General features: G+C 55.5%; 1 protein-coding gene and 1 long non-coding RNA gene across 2 annotated transcripts in view; one reads left to right on the forward strand and one right to left on the reverse strand.

The window, feature by feature from the left end:
* Positions 1–14,473, reverse strand: part of LOC122394280 (RNA polymerase II elongation factor ELL-like) — a 48,535-nt gene extending 34,062 nt beyond the window's left edge. The window contains exons 1-2 of the mRNA XM_043391033.1: positions 14,157–14,473; positions 9,334–9,369 (exon numbers count right to left, since the gene is read on the reverse strand). Coding sequence (XP_043246968.1) covers positions 9,334–9,369; positions 14,157–14,288 — 168 coding nt within the window. The 5' untranslated portion in view covers positions 14,289–14,473. The remainder of the gene's footprint in view (positions 1–9,333; positions 9,370–14,156) is intronic.
* Positions 14,474–14,989: 516 nt separating this feature from the next.
* LOC122394297 lies at positions 14,990–16,967 on the forward strand. Its single transcript, XR_006258841.1, has 3 exons — positions 14,990–15,030; positions 16,310–16,454; positions 16,814–16,967. It is a non-coding gene; the product is annotated as an uncharacterized LOC122394297 (long non-coding RNA).
* Positions 16,968–17,980: the final 1,013 nt, after the last annotated feature.

The following is a 17,980-nucleotide window of genomic DNA, read 5'->3' on the forward strand; positions in this document are numbered from 1 at the left end:
AACATGCACGCGCGAAGAAAGCATACACACATACAATGGCAGGAAAACGGGCAGACAACTAAGGCAAATACGGGCATCAGATGATTCCTCGAGGCAGCTCAGCTTCATAAATACGACTGATGTAATCCTCTTGGAATGCGCTCAATCTAGCAAACCGGCCGTGAGCCCACGCCTCCCAAACTCCCAGGAACCGGCATCATCCAGCCTCATGTATTCGCCCTCACCCGTCTGGGAAAACCGACCAGACCCCAACTTCCCTATTGTCTACCCCGTACCTGCGCGGAGTTTTCGCCCCGCGCCGCCCCTCGTCAGTCACGACCGAGGCGCTCATGGTCTCGAGCTGAGGCAACTGTTGCGCTGCCACTCTGCCATGAATCAAGCCGTGCAGCCGATCGCATTTTGCGGCGCGGCGCGCGGACACCGTTAAATCGGCAGGGTCACGGCGCAGCCCGGCGGCGGCTCTCAGCCCCTCCTCCTGTGGGCGTCACGGTCGCTCTTGAGTCACCGTCGGGGACGGCGCCGCCAGCCGCGGAGGCCGCCGAATACCGGGCGGCCCGAGAGCGTGAAGTCGGCCGGACCAGGTGGGCCACCGGAGCGAGCAGCCAACCGAGTCGGGCCGGCCGGAGCTGGGTCGGAGTGACAGCCTGGCCGGGCTGGAACTGGGACTGCAGAGCGGGCCGCCCGACTGCGCGAGCAGCCAGGCATTGGACTGGGAACTGCTGGTGCAGAATACAGCCAAAATGGAGCAGATTTCAGCTCGAGGGACGGACCGCTCGTACTGTGGGAAATCAGGATCTTCTCGGGTCACGTACTAGACAAACGGCAGACAGGCTATTCATCTTATCTTGCTCGCGATAGGACTTAGGAATGCAAAGGACGGAGTCGGGCTACAGCCGTTATCCTGGCCGAACGGTTGGTAAACAGCCGGAGCGTTTCCCTCGTTCCAGTCATTCCATCTCCCTGAGAGTCGGACAGTGGCAGCTCGGCTCCCAGCTCGGCGCCCGGCCCCGCTCCGAGAGAGCAGCCGTCCTCCGGTGGACGCCGAGCCGGGAGGCTGGCACCGACAGATCCGGTTTGGGCTCGGCGCCGGGTCAGTCAGAGGCGGCGGCGGGGGGCGGGGGGCGCAGCCAGCCGGTGAAAGTGACGGCCAGCCAGCGCCAGAGCAGGCCGCCGCTCGGCCCGGGGCCTCTGACGCGCTCAGGCGATTGCGGTCGGCCCACAAGGTCGCGCTGACCTCCGGCGCGGCGCGGCACCGGCCGACCGGCCGACCGACCGACCTCCGCCGTGCCGCTCCATAGCCGACACTGCGCCGCAATCAGCCCGTGGCCTCCAAACGCTCGCCCGCACGTCGGGCCTCGCCCTTTCCGCCTATAGCGTTCAGTTTCTCGCGCTAATGCAGTGGTCAAAACTGCCAGTCCGTCGTTCGCGCTGCATAGCATTGCCAGCGCCATCGGCTCGGCGCGGCCGGCCGCTGCGGCGAGCGCGACGGGCGGCTCGCTCTCCCTCGAGCTACAGGCTCGGCGCGGTCGGACTACGTCCCGACGCCGCCGCCGTCCGCCCGCCGCCGCAGTGGCGAGCCTGGCCCGGCCGGCCGTCGCTTATATACAACTGGCGGCTCGGCGCGTTCTGACGTCACCATCGGCCGCCATCAGCCGGCGTCGATACGGGCGAGTCGGCCGTGCGCCGGCACGGCTTTCTCGCCCGTACCGCCGGCGCGGCGCAGCGCAGCCAAGGTCAGGTTGGCCCACACGGGCCGGCCGGTCGGCTGGCTGCCGCTGCAGCGGCGCGCGGCGCACCACCGAACCGCTCTCGCCACCGCTGAGCGCCGCCGCCGGTCCCACGCGCGGCCATTCATCGGCAGAAGTAGGCTAGGGGATAGCTCCACGACGGTGCCGGCGGTGGCGGCAACAACAGGCCAGATGGACGGCCCTCTGGCGCGCCGGTCGTGCGCGACGGTACGGGTTCGGCGCCGCTTTCCACGACACGCGCCGCGCACCGCTGGAGAGCGCACCATTTGACCGATGGTGTCCGTCGCTGACGCGGCGCCTTCGCCGGCGGCGGTCCAGATGACGTCTGTTGCCGTCCGGCGCTGATGAATCCATCACCGGCAGTCGGAGCGCCAGATCGGGGGCGGAGACGTATGATAAATCCCCCAACAACATATCCCACCCGCTCCTGTTGATTCCATCGAGCGAGATCACCGGCTAAACAAAACAATGACTAACCCCCAAAACTCGCCACCGCCTCTCGCCAGGTGAGTGTCGTCCTCGACTGGCTCCAGACCGAAAGGAGGAGGGACCGGTTGCCTCAGCGCCGCGACGGGGGCTCGTCCGAGCCGATGACGCGGTGCGCGGGGGAGGGGGCGGCCACCAGAGCCCTTCACTTCAGTCTAGCGAAACGTGCGCAGATGCCTGCCAAAGTACATCTCATGGATGTCGCTGATGAGAGCACTGGCGTGAGAGGAAGGGCAAGCGGGTGAGGAGTTCAGGAGCAGGAGGCGGGGCGGGGGTCTTGTCGAGGATCAGATCAAGACTAGAGAATACCGGTATGGTTGAGTCACACCAGCATTCAGCCGAGCTGGGTACGACACGGTCCCACCGGCGGCGAGGAAAGCTGTACGACGGCCGCCCAACGGCACCTCCTTGACAACGGGCCAGACGAAAGCCATACAAGGACACCGGTCGGCCGGCCGTCCGTCAACCCCACACGCAGCGGACAGACAATCGACTGCACCCTGACTCTAGTCACGGAGCGTCAGCTTCTGACTAGTTGGAAACCCCACACGGCAGAGTCATTAGCGTCGTAATACTTGCCATCATTATAAGCATCACAGTCAACACTGAAGGCGACACTGAAGGCACCCTTAGTGGCATCTTTACCAATCGCAGTTTCGCCGCAGAACGCCCCTGTTATGGTGTGTCGCCACCCTATTTCCTGCCGACCCTTTCACGTCCCGCCGCGCACCGAGACACCCCGGGCGTTCCCAAAGAGCGGCGGGACTCCTCAGCTGACTGGCGCTCCGCATTCCATCGCCCGGCCGGAAACGCCACCGCCCGGCGCATCGGCCGGCGGGCGGCGGCGGCGGCGGCTGTGGACGGCGTGAGCTCGGCCCGTCGGCACACAGGGACAGGCGAGCCGCAAGGCCGACAAGCCGGTCGGCCAGCACCCATGAAGGGCTTTGCATGGGTGCACGGCGGCCGGGGAGCGAGCGGAGAGCGAGCGGCCGTCGCCAGGCGACCGGTTCCCAAATAGGTCAGTCAGCTGGGCGGGCGGTCGGTGGCGCGCGCAAGCCGGCCGACCCACTTGTCGGCGGCGACACCAGCGGCGCGCGATCGACGCCGCCGCGGACCGGAGAAACCCGGCTCGCCAGCCACACACCTCGCCTCTCCTCTCCGGCTCCGGGTGTTGGACTCACTGAGATCCCACGAAGATGACAAGTTACCAACGGTCGTCCCACAGACCTCAGCTAAAACTATGCGCAGACCCGTCTCCAAAACCCACTTTGGGACTAAAGAATCGATGGTATCGCCACCTGACGTGACTCTGCGGGGGTCATCAGCCACTCAGTCGTGAATTCTGTCCGGCTGGCATCGTTCGTGACAGTCACAGACGGCTCTTCTGTCGGAATCTGTCGTGACTGCCGGCGCTCGACCCTTTTATGGCCGGCCTGGCCGTCACCTCAGTCTGAGGTCGTGACCTCTGTCAGACGCTGCCACGCGTCTATCGCGCGCGGCAGGCGTCTCCGTCGGGCCGGCGACCCAGTGCCATGGTGATGAGTCAGCTGCCAGCCCGGCTCGCCAGTCGGTCCGCTATACCGCCCGCATACCATATGCGCCGCGCCGCAACGGACTGGTGGCCGGACCCTGAGTCACATACTCGGGCCCGGATGCCATCGCCGTCGTCGTTCGGTACTAAAGCATAGCCCGCAGCAGTCGTTTCGATCGGGCCGTCGTGGATTGCCCAGCTGATTACATGCCTGTGAGCGGCGTGTTACCCGGTCCGAGGTCTCCCATCAGCGGGATGTCAGACCCCGCGGGGAGCTCAGACCACGATGGGCGCGTCCTGCTGAACAGCGGCAGAGCACAACCGCCGTCATGCCTGACGCCAATCAGGGATGACGAGAATAGTGCGCCGCCCACGCCCCTGGGTCGACTGGTGCCCGCCCCCGCCCCCGCCGTCGCCCACCGGCTGCACAGTCGCCGCGTCGGCTGCGACGGCAGCTAGAGGCGGCGGCGGCGGCGGCGGCGCCCCGAAAGGCGTCTGTCTGTCCACCACCGCCGCCGCCGGTCCGTCGACCGGCCGACGACCCACCGCTCGTCTAGACGCCCCTCCCCTTACGGTGGCGGCGGCCGGCCGACGTGGCGGCGACACCGCAGCCGCTCGATCACGCTATTCTAAGCCGAGCCCCGCGCTGGGATCCACTCGGTGGCTTCCTGACCGCCAGCCGAGGCGACGGACGGTGGCATTCGCATTCACATTTCTCAGGCGGCCGTCAGCGGTCCGGTGATCAGAGCAGGCCGCGCCGAGCGAGGCCCGGCCGGCCCCCCGCTCGGCCCATGGACCACACCCGCCGCCCACTCTCAGGGACCGGTTTCTAGCCGCAATAACGGCGTCCGGAGGCCCGCCCGCCCCGCCCCGAGCGGGACAGACCGTCGGCCCGACAACAGACAGGAGCCGTGTGCGCACAGCAACGACCGCGGCGGCGGCGGCGGCGGGGCGGCGCACAGCTGATCGGGGGCCGAAATAGCCGGCCCGGTGCGCCTGTTGGCAGAGCGCGCCGTCAGCTGATCGGCCGCTCCGTCCCTCCCTCCCTCCTTTCTCCCCAGTCGCAGATCGGCCGGTCCGTTTCCCAACCAAGGTGCGGCGGCGGCGGCGACAATCGCCCGAGGATTAATCGTTTCCAGTGAAACCGGTCCGTGCGCCGGCCCAGCTGACCATAGCCGGACCAGCGCTGGACAAGCGGCGCTCGGCGCTCAGCGCTCCATAGCTCCATCGCAGCTCGGACCGCGCGTCACCGGTGTCAGCCAGGGCAGTCTACTGGGGAGCGTTATTGCAGGCCCTCGGAGCCACTGCACGCCTTGCACCAGTGCCAGTGGGCAGTGGAGGCGGCATTGCGTCACTAACTGGAACCCGACGCCCTACCTACATTACGTGCGACATCAGGCTCAAGAATCGAAAGCAATTGGCTTGAATTACTGTCATGACGCTGTCGACCTAAACCCACTTAAAACTAATGAACCTAGCCTGGACTCGTTCGATACACGATCAAGTGAAGTGAACGGATGGTTCTGCATCAGCCGTTTATGACTCCCAATCCAGCTATACACCTTAAAACGCTTAACTGCCCTCGCACGCCACTATTCTACCAAATACGGCCAAACACACTCAGGTCACACAAAGCGCACCAGCCACGCCTTATGATCGTGCATAGCTGAGTGATTCCGGCGCAGCCAAGTTGCTATGTTGGTTGAGCATTGGAACCACAGCTAGAGCGACTAGCTCTGCACCCCTCAGTCGGGCGTGACACGGCCGATCCCGCTGCTCGGCGTCCCTGAGACGGCGGCTCCCATCTCTCCTCCGCCTCTCCCTGCTCCGCCCCTCGGCCGGTACTCTCTCCAGCACCGGCCGGTTCCAGCTCCATTGCCGGTCTTTTCCAGCTCCAGCGCCAGATGTTTCCAGCTCCAGTTCCAGCTCCAGCGCCGACCGTTAGGCAATGACACCCAAAAGTGCTCAGCAGCCAGCGGCGCGCCTCCGGGGCTTCTCTACATCCCAATTCCGTCCGGCGCCGCTCAGCCTCCCTCGTTCCACCCTCGGTCGTCGGGCTGACGCGCCGTATCGGTGTGCCGTCGAGCCGCTAACCGGGCGACCTCGGATCCACCGCTGGACCAGCGGCCGCTCGTGATGGGTGCGCGGAGCTCTCCTACCAGGGCGTCCCCCCGGACCAGAACCCCGGGGAACAGCGGGGTAGGATGGCAAGAGCGAGTCAGATACCGCGTGACACCCCGCCGTGACGCGTAACGCCATACGACGTGGCGCGGCAAGTCAACACCATGCATCGTCACGTAACGCTGCCAGGCCATCACGACAGGCTCGCGTTACGCCACATCAGAATACCTCATAGTGTGTCAGGTAACATCACGCTACGTTAGCATCGCATCGTCACATCAAAACATCGCCTGATGAGGCGTCAGAATCGCGCTGCTGCGTTCGTGAGTGCCACGACACGTGCAGATGCCGGCCACTCTACTTTATAAGGAACGTTCAACGAGCCGACAACACTGCCCCGTGGGGTACAGGCACGCCTGCAGCTTATTATGCCTGCCCATATCCGGGAAGGATAGGTTTTCCAGCTGGGGAAGTCCGAAAGTCCTCGCAATCGGTGCGTTGCAAAACCATGCAGTGTGCACTGCAAGTTATCGCCATGGGGTTCGCTGGCGCCCAAAGCGTTCGTCTATTTCTCCAGGTGCGAGGCACGCCACGGGCTAGTGCGACCGGCTGATTGGGTGACAGCGGAACCCAGGGACAAGGTCTGGCCGGGCGGGATTACACCAATCGGCGGGATCACCTAACGGTGGCGCCGCCGGTGAGGGGATACTGGGCCAGGGTCGGCCGAAATGGGACGGTCGCTGTCGCTCAAGGCAGGTGGGAAGTGAGTGGGAGAGCCCCAGTGTCACGCCAATGCCGCACCGACTGTGGGGCCGATGGATATCGCCCAGCTCGGCGCGGGGCTAGAAGGCATTATCAAAAACATGGATAAGGCCATAGCCGACCGAGCCGACTTCAAGCGTCTCCGTCGGCTGTTCAGGAGACAATCGTGCGCTTGATAGTCTTCCAGAACGATGAACCGCGACGCTTTGTATCGATCGGAGCGGACCCGCGAGAACAAATGGGTAAAATGGAAAACAGCCGAACAAAACAAAATACTCGTAAATAACGCCCCGTTCGACACACAATGCGAAAAAACGAGTCGCCAAATGAGGCAGCAAGTCAAGTGCGGTGAGATACGAGATCACGTCAGAGCGAGCTGCTAGTGACGCCATTGATCACTTGACCGGCATATCAATCAAACAATACGCCGAGCGAACTCTTAACGAATCGATCCACGTCACTGATGACACACCTTGCGGCACACCCTATCTCTCGGTGACTCCAAAGACCACACAGCGCTGAGAGCAAACCGTTCCACAAACACGCAGTCAAGTACTGCAATTACTCCCTGAAAATCAGCGGTTCGGCCGCACCCGTCACCATGCGTCATTAGCCGCGGAACAAATGACCGCACGGAGGCGGCGGTCGAGCCGTCAGCTCGGCCGCGCCGCAATGGTCTCATCAAGGCCCGCCGACCGTCATCAGCAGGTAATAAACCGGCGCTGGGCGACGCTGCGCTCGCGGACACGGCGCGGGACAATGGCAGCCGAGCCGGCCAGCGGCGGCGACACCGCCGAGCCGCTCCTCACAAGGCTATCGGCGCCGGCGCTGAGCCTCGTCTTCAGAGATGGGCTACAAAAGGGAGATTTAAGTCCGTGGCCCAATGCCGGCGAAAGTACGAGTTTGGACTGGCTGGAGGTGGTCCTGCCGTTCCATGCGGTGCTGGTTTGGCAAGAAAAATGGCAAGGCATCGTTCGTAGTGGGGTGTAGAACTCGCCTATGCTTCATGGGGCGTGGGATATGAGTCATGCATCAACAAAAAAGACTACTGATATCAAGATGACAACATGCTCAGTAAAACTAGCACGCGCTGTGGTGTTTTACGATGAAAAGGTTTGGGCTTCTTACGATCGGACATAAATTTAGCTTTATGGCGGTCATTCTACTGAATCATGAGCCTACGTCAACCCGGAGCGAAAACAGGGTCTGAAGAACGTTTAGACAGAGGTTAGGCCTAATTTTTGAAAGTGCTGTTTTTCTGGCGAGGATCAAGAAGGATGGGGCTGCCGGAAAGGTGGATCAAAACATTCAGATCAGCGGCTCAAGAGGAGGCTCTGCGGCAGATTTTACGACCACGCAAGCCGGCAATCTGCAGAAAATGTTGCCGATTTCCCCGAGTGATTAAGTAACTAGTCGGCCGTCTGGTGCCAAGCCGTCATCCCATCGTTCCAGACTCTTGATGCACTGACATGTCTGGCCACATCCGCATCAATACTTGTATTTTGCCAAGCTATAAAAAGTCTCCGGATTTCTTGTGATGCACTTGCCACACGTTCGAGCGATTTACTTGAGGCAATGAGTAAGATGTCTGCACTGCAAACGGATGGGTTTTTGCCGGAATCATGGGCGGCATTTACCGACCCACGATAGATTGCTCTGGTGTTCCATCCGGGACAATAAATAACGAGCACTGTCTGTGCGAGAGAGAGGGATGATTCTGTTGTGCTGCAGATGGTATTTTCGTACGGCATCCCCGGGGGAGCGGCGTATGGCGCGGAACTGCGGGTTTTCCACCGAGCGCTACCGCAGAGGCTGTGCGGGCGGCAGCCGCGATAGGCCCGCGGTGACGTCATATGTGTCACTCTGACGTCACGTCACCACCATCAGGCGTGCGGCCAGCTCGGTCCGCGGGGCCGCGAAACCAGACCAGAGTGTTTACGTAACCGCCTTGACCCCCGCTGCCATGCTCACCAGGCCAGTAAAAGGCAGGCCAGCCGTGGGCTGATCGTCAATTCGGCATTTCTTCACGTGGTGCTACCTATCGCCCTTTTCGACCCATAACAGACGATCGGCGTTACCACGGCGTTACGAAGCGTCACGAAGCGTCACGCGGCACAGGATAGCCCAACGCAGCGCTGCAGCTGAAAGTGACGACCCTGCAGCGATCCCGTGTAGCGGTGTTCCGGAGCAAATGATATCCGCTGACGGCAGAGCGCACGCACCGCTCCGCTGCACAATTCTGACGGCTGACCGATACCAGAACGGATACAGACTACACAATAGATAGGGAACAGTGACGACACCGACCGACATATTTCCCCAAACTGTCACTCAATGAAAGCTGTCCGCCGTGCTGCCGAGATCACTCCAGAGTCCAATTATCATAATTAAGATGGTCGATAAACGGAACACTTGTTATCACTGCTATCAGCGCACTTTTTCTGGCCAGCACTCGATAACGCACTTTGGAGCGGACATTCCTCAGAACCTGGCGCTTTGTCCCTCGCCAACGCAGGAGTCACACCACTCCCCTCTCACGAAACATCAGCTGTTCGGCGCTCACCGCCCCCCGCATCGCTCAGCTGAGCTAACAAGGCGTGGTGGGTCTCGTAACCCCTCACCGGGCCTCCCACGGCCCACCCCTGGGACCAATGGAGCCTCAAGCATATCACAAAAGGTACTCACCCCGCCATTCTTGTCGAAGTTGATGGACGACCGACCCTGTAAAGGAAGAAAGACTGTTAGTGACACGTTTTGAAGAGCGGCCAGCACTACCTGGATCACAGCACCAGAATTTGAAATCAGACGCGACAAATTTCCCGAACCAATGGAATTCATAAGCATCTTGAGTAAAACAGTAATGTGGACAATTAGTTGGGTATGAAACACAGCTATATTACAAAGCATAGGTATCACACCGCCACCCATTAGCGCCGTTGGTCCTGGCGCCGCACGCCTGCTGCTGCTTTAATTACGGCACGGTGCCCGCGCTATCGGCTCACACGGCAGTGTTTGTTTTTGAGGAGTATTTTTCGGCCCGATAAGAGGCCAGTAGCGGCGCGGCGCCACGGTTAACCCATCCCCGCCGAAGCGTGTCCTGTTATCACATCCCGTGGCGAGCGCAGCGCCAGCGCGCTGGTGACGTCACTGGGCCATTTATGACGTCATGGGGTCAAAGGAGAGGCACCCGGTCGTCTGGGTCGGCTCCCCGCCGCGCCCACACAGGAGCCCAGAAATAAAAACGAAAGCCGATACAGCACTACGAAAACTGATCAAATGCCCCTGCAATATCATTTTACTTAGAGCCAAAAACAAACAAGTGTTAAGTGCTCCTATAGTATGCAATATGCAATGTTTGTTCGGTCTATGTAGAGTGGACAAGTTATCAGGGCGATGTTTCTTGCCACGCCGCTACAGTGCGCTACGCTGCGCTACAGTACTGGTGCAGCGTTTGCGACGAATTCGCCGCGACCCTTCAGCGTTGCCAGCGTTCAAGTTTGTTGATATTTCCATGGAAACCCAATACACCGCTACGCGTAGCGCGGGGTCGTGAAACACCCCCCTGAGTCCTACACCCTGCCACAGCCCATCTCTTGTCTGTCTCGCATCACAGAGCGCGTCGCGGCGGCTGCGCGGACCGACGCGGCAGCCCTGTCCCTCAGCTGACCGAAATACCGGGCAGGCACCCACCGACCGACCGGCCAAGTTCAGTGCCAGAGGCATCACAGAGGTGGCCAGCCGTCTCACATGGTTCGCCACCACCTCAGCCAGCGACGATCCGTCGCGGCAGCCACCGGCGGCGGCAGCTGGTCAGGTGAAATTCCACACCGCTAAGGACAAAAAGCAGCCGCAGGCCCGGTACCGGTGACGGCGGCGGCCCAGGCTGTTTGCCTGTCTGAGGCAGATTTGCGCAGCGCTCGGAGAAGGGAGCGCGCGCGGCGCCGGCCCGCTGCGCCGCTCCGGGCGCGATCTGGAGCGATCGGAGCCGGCCGGCCGGCGCGCAGGACGGTCGCCGACCCGGCCGCCGGCCAGGGCCGAGCCCGGAGCCGTACAGCGCGCCCGGCAGCCGGCCGCAGCCGTCCCAGTCACGCACACCAGGCTCCCGGTGCCGAGCGGCCGCTCCCGCCGCGCCCCCCGGCGCGAACACGGGAAACATCGCCCGCACTCGTAATGGCCCAGAGTGGGTAGCGGTAAGCGCAGAGAGCGGAAAGATGGGGATAACAGAAAAGAAAAGAAAACAAGCACCAAAAAGGATGATGAAAATATCGTTAACCTTTCGCGTGACTGCGTATTCGCAAGCTGCACGCCCACAGATGAAACAGACACCAAAAAGGGACGGCTCGCGATCGATACAAGTCCGAACAGCACGTGACGAACCATGAAAATTCGGGATGATACAAGCAGCGTGCGTCGAGCGACCCGCCGCCTCGTGTACCCGGCTGCGCCCGTCAGCAGCGCCCGGCCGCCGCGCCTGGCCCACATCGAGCCCTCTCGCACGGTCCGGATTGCCGCCAACAGGCACAGGCGCGGCTGACGCAACGACCGACCGCTGCGGCGACAACATCGGTAGAATACTTAGCGCCATATAAATGAGGAAGGAAAACTACTGAATGCATGGCGCGGAATGGACACATGCGGACTGTCTCCACTGTGACTAGGGGTTCTGGCATGGTGAGACGTGATTCCACTGTCAATGTGTTGAACCGAGCACGGTTGAATCAGTCATCTTGAGGCATTCTCCTGCAGAGAGAGGGTATACCCCCGGTGGCGAACCTGTGCCGTTCGTAGGCGGGCGCCGTGCCCCACGCTCCGGGACGCTGCCACGGTCGGCGTCGAAACACAGCTGCCTTGCACAAGCGCGGCTGCCAAGTGCCGTCGTGTCGCCCCAGGTTAGCTGACACCCCTCCCCATTCCCAACTGGGACGGCTACAGCTGGGTTCAAAGGCCAAAAACCTCCTCGCCCTTACAACTCTCCTCTCTCCCTCCTCCGCAGTCACCCTGCACCGTTCAGACACCCTGGGAGCCTGTAGATCAGGCGAGTTTCTGCCCGGTGTCCCATGACGGCAGGTGTTGAAGGAAACTACCGTCTACCCGAGCGCCCGTGTTCCGAGCCGGGGACAGTCGCACGGGGAGTCCCGGCGGCGCCCCAGCCGCTCTTCCTCGCAGGTAGATACCGGGGCGGCCTACCGTCCCCTCCAGACAGCAAAAGTGAACACTGAGTACTCGCCAGGTGCGCTCAGTTATGTCGTTTCGGCCGTTAGGAGGGGAGGGAGCTAATGAGCTCAAATGAGTCCGATATTTGCCAGGGGTGCCGATGGCGCTCATTGCGCCAATGCCACCGTCCGCGGTCCTCCGACCCGACAACTACCACTGGTTCCGGTGATGCGGTCGGCACGCCCCGGGTTCCGCAGGTTCCCTTGGGTTCCGGTAGATTTCCGTTGGATATCGGCGGCGGCCGGCGTTGGCCGGAGCGTCGCCACGCACCAGTGAAATGCGGCCTGTCCATCCGCCGCGCATCCGGCTGCCGGGCGGCGCGAGAGATCTGGGAAAGTGGCGACGGCGCGCGCCTGGCGGCCCAGCACTGGCGCACGGCGCGCGCGCGCGCGCACTGCCATCACAAAAAGCTGTCGGGGGCGCGGATAGTGCACCTAGCCAGCGGCTGCGCCGAGCAGCAGTCAGCGGCCGGTCCGTTGGGAGGCCGACAGCTGCACCTGGCCAATAATGGAGCCGCGGCGGCGCGCCGTCGGCCGAGAGGGAGCGGGCCACCCGCCGGCGCCCGGTCGGACCGCAGAGCGCACAACGGCCAATCAGCCGGCATTGGAACACCTCCACAGAGAAAACGGGCTTCAAACTTTGTTAATAGTCCGTTTGATTCCAGATATGGGTAACATATGAAAAGGAAAGAAAATGGGCTAATACATGGTAAAACGGTCTTCATGTATTTTCAACATAACTTCTGGGAATGACAAGTGTTCTAGCATGGTTTACACATGGTTATTGTATCGTGATTGTATCTACCATCTTAGGTAAATAATAAATGGGTTCACTTTTCAGCAGACAGCCTTATGTGATAAAAGATCCTAATCCATGTAATTTATGCTTATCAGTAGTCAGTATCATTAGGCAAAAAGTCCATAGATAAGCAGAGTGTCTGAAGAGATTCACATATGGACACATGTAAAAAACTGTTTGTAAAAGGAACAAAAAAGAAAAAGATTTCAGCAAAAAAAAAATTGCTTGATGATAGGTAATCAAAAGACTGCAAATAAATGAGTGCACAGTATTATGAAGAAAAAAGAACTGAAGAAAGGGACAACTAAAATTAAAAGGAAAATGTCATCATTTCAATTTGGTTTTGGAGTAGGGCTGACCACTTTTCAATCTCTAAAATACCCATAACCACTTAATTATTGGAAGAAGTATGAATCTATAGAGCAGAAAAAATGAGCAAGATATACCATTCAAAGTTTCCATATGACTAAATAGTTAAGTATAACATAGGTTCATTTTTAAAAAGCAATGATAAATCAAACAAGGGCAAATTAGAACAAAAACAAATGATCAAACAGGTAGGTATTTTTTTGTCTATTCAGAGATTTGCATATCACTTGCCAATGGTTAGCAAAATAGAAATATCATGCATTTAATACACCTACTTGACATAGAGCAAATAACATGTGTTTATGACAAACCAGGCATGTCCTGAACAAAAAGAAACTGCAGACTAGTATCAATATACTGAAGTCTTCTAAACGACATGAGAGCCTTCAATGGCATAATGTTTGCTGCCTTTGTGGCATGCTAGAGCCAATAAAATAACTGAATATTTAAAGGACCAATGGAACACTGAGTAATCAAGTACTCAATTACTTTCCCATCTTTTAGCACAGATCATCAAACAATCAGCGTTTCCTCTTAGACTTAAGGGAAAAGTGGGATTCTACCAAACAATTATAATAATGCTCAGACATAGAAGTCCTGACTGAAAAGTACCAGTGTAACTTTAGCAAAGTTAAGCTATAAGCATTATAATAATATCATAATGTTGACTGAAATTCATAACAAGCCATTAGCTATCTGCATAAATTCAGCCATATTTCAGCATACCTCAAAGCGAGATACAACTTCGGAGTATTGTCTTCAATCCGAGCCATCAAAATAAGCAAAGTACACAATAGTGGAAGAAAATATCTAGTGCAGGTAATTTCTAATTGTATTCTGACAGCATATGGATAGTTTCAAGTGGGAAAAGTCACTGAAAAAGGGCTTTATACATAACCATCTGTTGCTGAGAAGACAACAACTCCAGTACAATTTGTAGGTATAAATTAGACTCCACTAGATAAATCATGTTGTTATTTCCTGAAATAGATCAAGCTCTATGTAAGAAAGTATGCCATGAAAAGTCAAATGAAAAAGAAATATGAATATTAACTGTTGCTGAGGGCAGACGAGCTGCGTCATTCCCTCGTCCCAGAAACAGAGAAAAACAGCTTTTCAACACTTACCCCAGTCCTCACATGGTCTTCAATCGCCTTTAATGCCGAGTCCGTAAGCTTCACAAACAAATAACTCTTATTGTCCGTCAAATTTCCTTGTGAAGACAGACCATATTGACGGCCGTCCACCAAAACCGCCATGTCTAGTTATTACTGATCCGCTCCGAGAGTCTGGCCGCGGAGACCAAGGCCGCGGCGAAAAGCGTTAGAGGTGCAAACTATCTGGTTTTCAATAGCTTGGAATGGACTTTGAATAAAGACAAAGCAAGGGGGACCGGCAGCCGTAACCCGATCTAGGTCAAAATCCTCTTTTGGAGCAAAGGACTTGACCCAATTTCAAGCACAAAACTTTTTGCGCTAATCTTCTGCGCAAATTTGTACTTTTGAATTGCTAGTGCTACTTCCCTTCGTATTACGAGTGACGTCACAAAATGCATCGGAGAACCTCGGCTTCGTATCCAAGTACTATAAAAACACCAAATTTTGAATGAAAACACATAAAAAAAATATTTTTTATTTAATAAATCATGTTCTACGGGTCACAACATATTTCATTTTATATTATTCTAATTATTTTTTAAAGAGAAAACCCCTAATACTTCAAAGACAACCATAAGCGATGAGATCGTTTTTGGCAGTACGACGCTGATTGGACAATTTACGTTCAAGGAAAAATCGTAGTGCATCTGAGCAAAGAAAGAACAGAATTCGTTTTACAAAAGTACCGCGCCAAAGACAGTTATGGAGAACCATGAACAAAAGGGGTAGCACGTGTTGTCTTTGGGAACCCACAACAACAACAACAACGTGTTGTCTTTGGGAGTGTAAGTGGTGGGTACAGAGTACAGACTCATACAAAAATTACTACCTACCTATTGGTCAGGTATGTAGTGAGGCTTTTTTATTAATTCAGATTGCATGTATGAATGCTCAGATGAACAGAACTAGACCCCATAGCAAGCACAGCTTGTTGAATAGGACCCGAACTTGACCCCTGCTGTCCGGTTAAATGTCAATTCGAATTGTGGTAACTGGATAATTTTCAGAGTTAAGATATGAAAAATAAACATGCTTGTTGAACCCAGACACTGCCTACCGCACCCAGCTGATTTCAACTGGCTGCAGCTGTTCCGATTGGGCACCAACCACATCATCCTCGTTGGGGCAGGAGTCTCGTATCAAATTTCACAGCGCAGGGACAAGCCCAGGCTCTCACCATGGAAAGTCAGCTGCTCTACCAGCTTAGCTACAGGATACTGAACTAAACTAATCTCAAACGCAGCACCAATACAGTAGTGCAGCGCTGGGCCGAGAAACATGGCCCATGATGTGTGTTCATTGTTCAGTGTTGTTGAGTACCTTGTCTGATAGTTGTACTCCAGTGGGACCAAAATTTTGTACTCCACCATTAAGATGAAAAGTGAACTTCTAACCCAGCAAGCTTGTCAAGCTGTTTTCAACCCAGACAGTGGAGTTTGATGACAAAATGCTACAGCACAAAATTGAAGTAGCATAGCTTTTTCAGGACCTTTTTAAGTACATGATCTGTGACCATACAGTGAGGGAGCCAGTATCTCAGGAGTCCCTTGCCTTTTATCCTACATTCTACTCTAGGTACAAACATACTAGGTAAGAACCTGCAAACTCACCTACTCAGTACTCATTTATTCAAATGTGAAATCAGATTAAGATAAATATGGTAGGAGATGATTTGCCATGAAATTCAGCCAAACATTGAAGAGAATTAAAGTATCATGTTTTCAGCATTTTTTAAACATTTTTTTGCAAGTGAAGCATTGACATCAACATTTTAGTGTTGATGCCAATGTCAATTTCATTGTCAGCTAAGTGCTTAATAGTCCAGCTAAGTTCATCATGCTGATGTCAGGGTATCAGGTATGCAGGTCAAACTTTGATTTGTTTTAATGTTTTTTTTTTCAATGTTTAAGCTACTAGCACATGCTTCTTAGCTCCTAAAGCAAGTGTACATAATGTTAAACAGTTTTTTTATTTGATATATTGCATTTTAATTTTCATTTACCATTGACATGATTCTGGTAATTAGGGTAGGTATGGGCAGCATTGAATGTTCAGGTATATATGGATGGTACTACTGAAATATATGTTATAACATTGTTTAGAAGGTACATTTGATGTTACAGCATCTGGGTCAGAAGACAAAACATGAAGTTTAATGTGTCTCATGTTGGTAAAACTGGAGGAAGGCTGGGCATTATATCATTGGAGAAGAATTCTTCTGGGACAGCCATTACCTTGGAAACACCATTCAGCTTGACATACACAAGGGTAAGAAATACTTATCACTGTTTCTATGTATATAATGACAAATATATCACTGGGTCTATACAGAAATCACATGTACTTGTACCTACTTATATGAAAAGCATGAAAATGTTGTTTGCATTTTTTCTGCCAGGTCATAATCACTTAATTTATTCAAGCAATTATGTGAGCATGTTATGCATGTAATCATGTACCTATTAATTATAATCATTGCTTATCACTTAGCATATCACAAAGTAGGCACATGATCAATGAACAAGCTTGTGTGACCATCTCGCACATTTATATCAACTGCTCTGACTGTGCTACAGTGCATTGTGTGTGTTGCGTCCCTCCCAGTGTCTAACACTGCCCCTTTGCAGGGCGGCTTTGTGCCGCACCTCATCCCGGAGGTGACGGAGCGGCTGGCCTGGCGCAGCCCCCCCGTGATGCAGGCACCCCTCGCCTCCCAGGCGGCCCTGCAGTCCGTACTGGAGGAGTTCGGCAAGGGCTACCGTACCTTCGCCGGCCTCGAGGTCAGTGGGGAGACTAGCAGGGAGAGCTATTGTGCTTCGTAACGGGAATAAGGATTGGCGTTTGAGAGTAGTGTTACATATTGATGAGTGAGGAGCAGGGGCTACAACAGAAGCTGGGGAGGGGATTATTGGGTGATCTTTGGGAAATGACGATCAGAGATCGTTTGGGTAAATGGGGGAAGGGAGCAGAGAAATTGTTCGGGATGAAATGACTATCGTAAATATCGCACGGGAGGGCAGTGATGGCCTGAGAGTCAGGCAGGGATAGAGATATGGGTAGATAATAGATAATAGTTTGGTAGCGGCGATCTTTGCAGGTTGATCGGTTGATCAGTGAGGCACCGGCGGCACCGGCGTACGGATCAGGCAATGGGGAAACGAAGGGGAATCTGGGAGCTGTTTTGTTTAGCCTTTAGGAAGTGTGGCACGCGAACTAGGTGCAAAACAGATTGGCCCGTTAAGTTGATATCTAGAGTCATGCATGCATCTGACGCGCTCGTGGGCCTTACTTTTTTGTGCTATTGTAAACGGTTTTACCTGGTTGTTTGTGTCATTATTTACGGGATTCTGGTGGATGTCGGGCAGACACAATGGCGAGCTTTGACGTGTCGCTGGCTTTAACTGTCTGCGATGTCTCGACATATTAACTTACCAAAACTAGTATCGGTCTCCGGCCCCAGGTCAATAGCCTGTGTCCAGCTGAGTGACTTTTGTATTGCCACTGGTCGTCGCTCGTCATGTGAATGCTATGTAGCAAAGATTGTTTACCTATAATTTTAGCATAGCAACGCGCCCCTTCAGTATCAACCAAGCTGTATTAGCATTGTTTCAACACCATGTTTCATAAAGCTGATGCAATTTGGTCTCGCCTAAGCTCAAATACGTCATTTGCTCTGCGTACTTTGCACCTAGCCTTGTACTTTCTTTGATCTATGAATCACTAGCAGCTAGTAACGCAGCGTATTGCAGGGAACGGGTGTGAAGTAACCCACTGCAGTTGTGTCACATATACCC

This window comes from Amphibalanus amphitrite, unplaced genomic scaffold, assembly GCF_019059575.1.
Source record: "Amphibalanus amphitrite isolate SeventyFive unplaced genomic scaffold, NRLGWU_Aamphi_draft 000583F_arrow, whole genome shotgun sequence".
In the NCBI taxonomy this organism is placed as follows: Eukaryota; Metazoa; Arthropoda; class Thecostraca; order Balanomorpha; family Balanidae; genus Amphibalanus; species Amphibalanus amphitrite.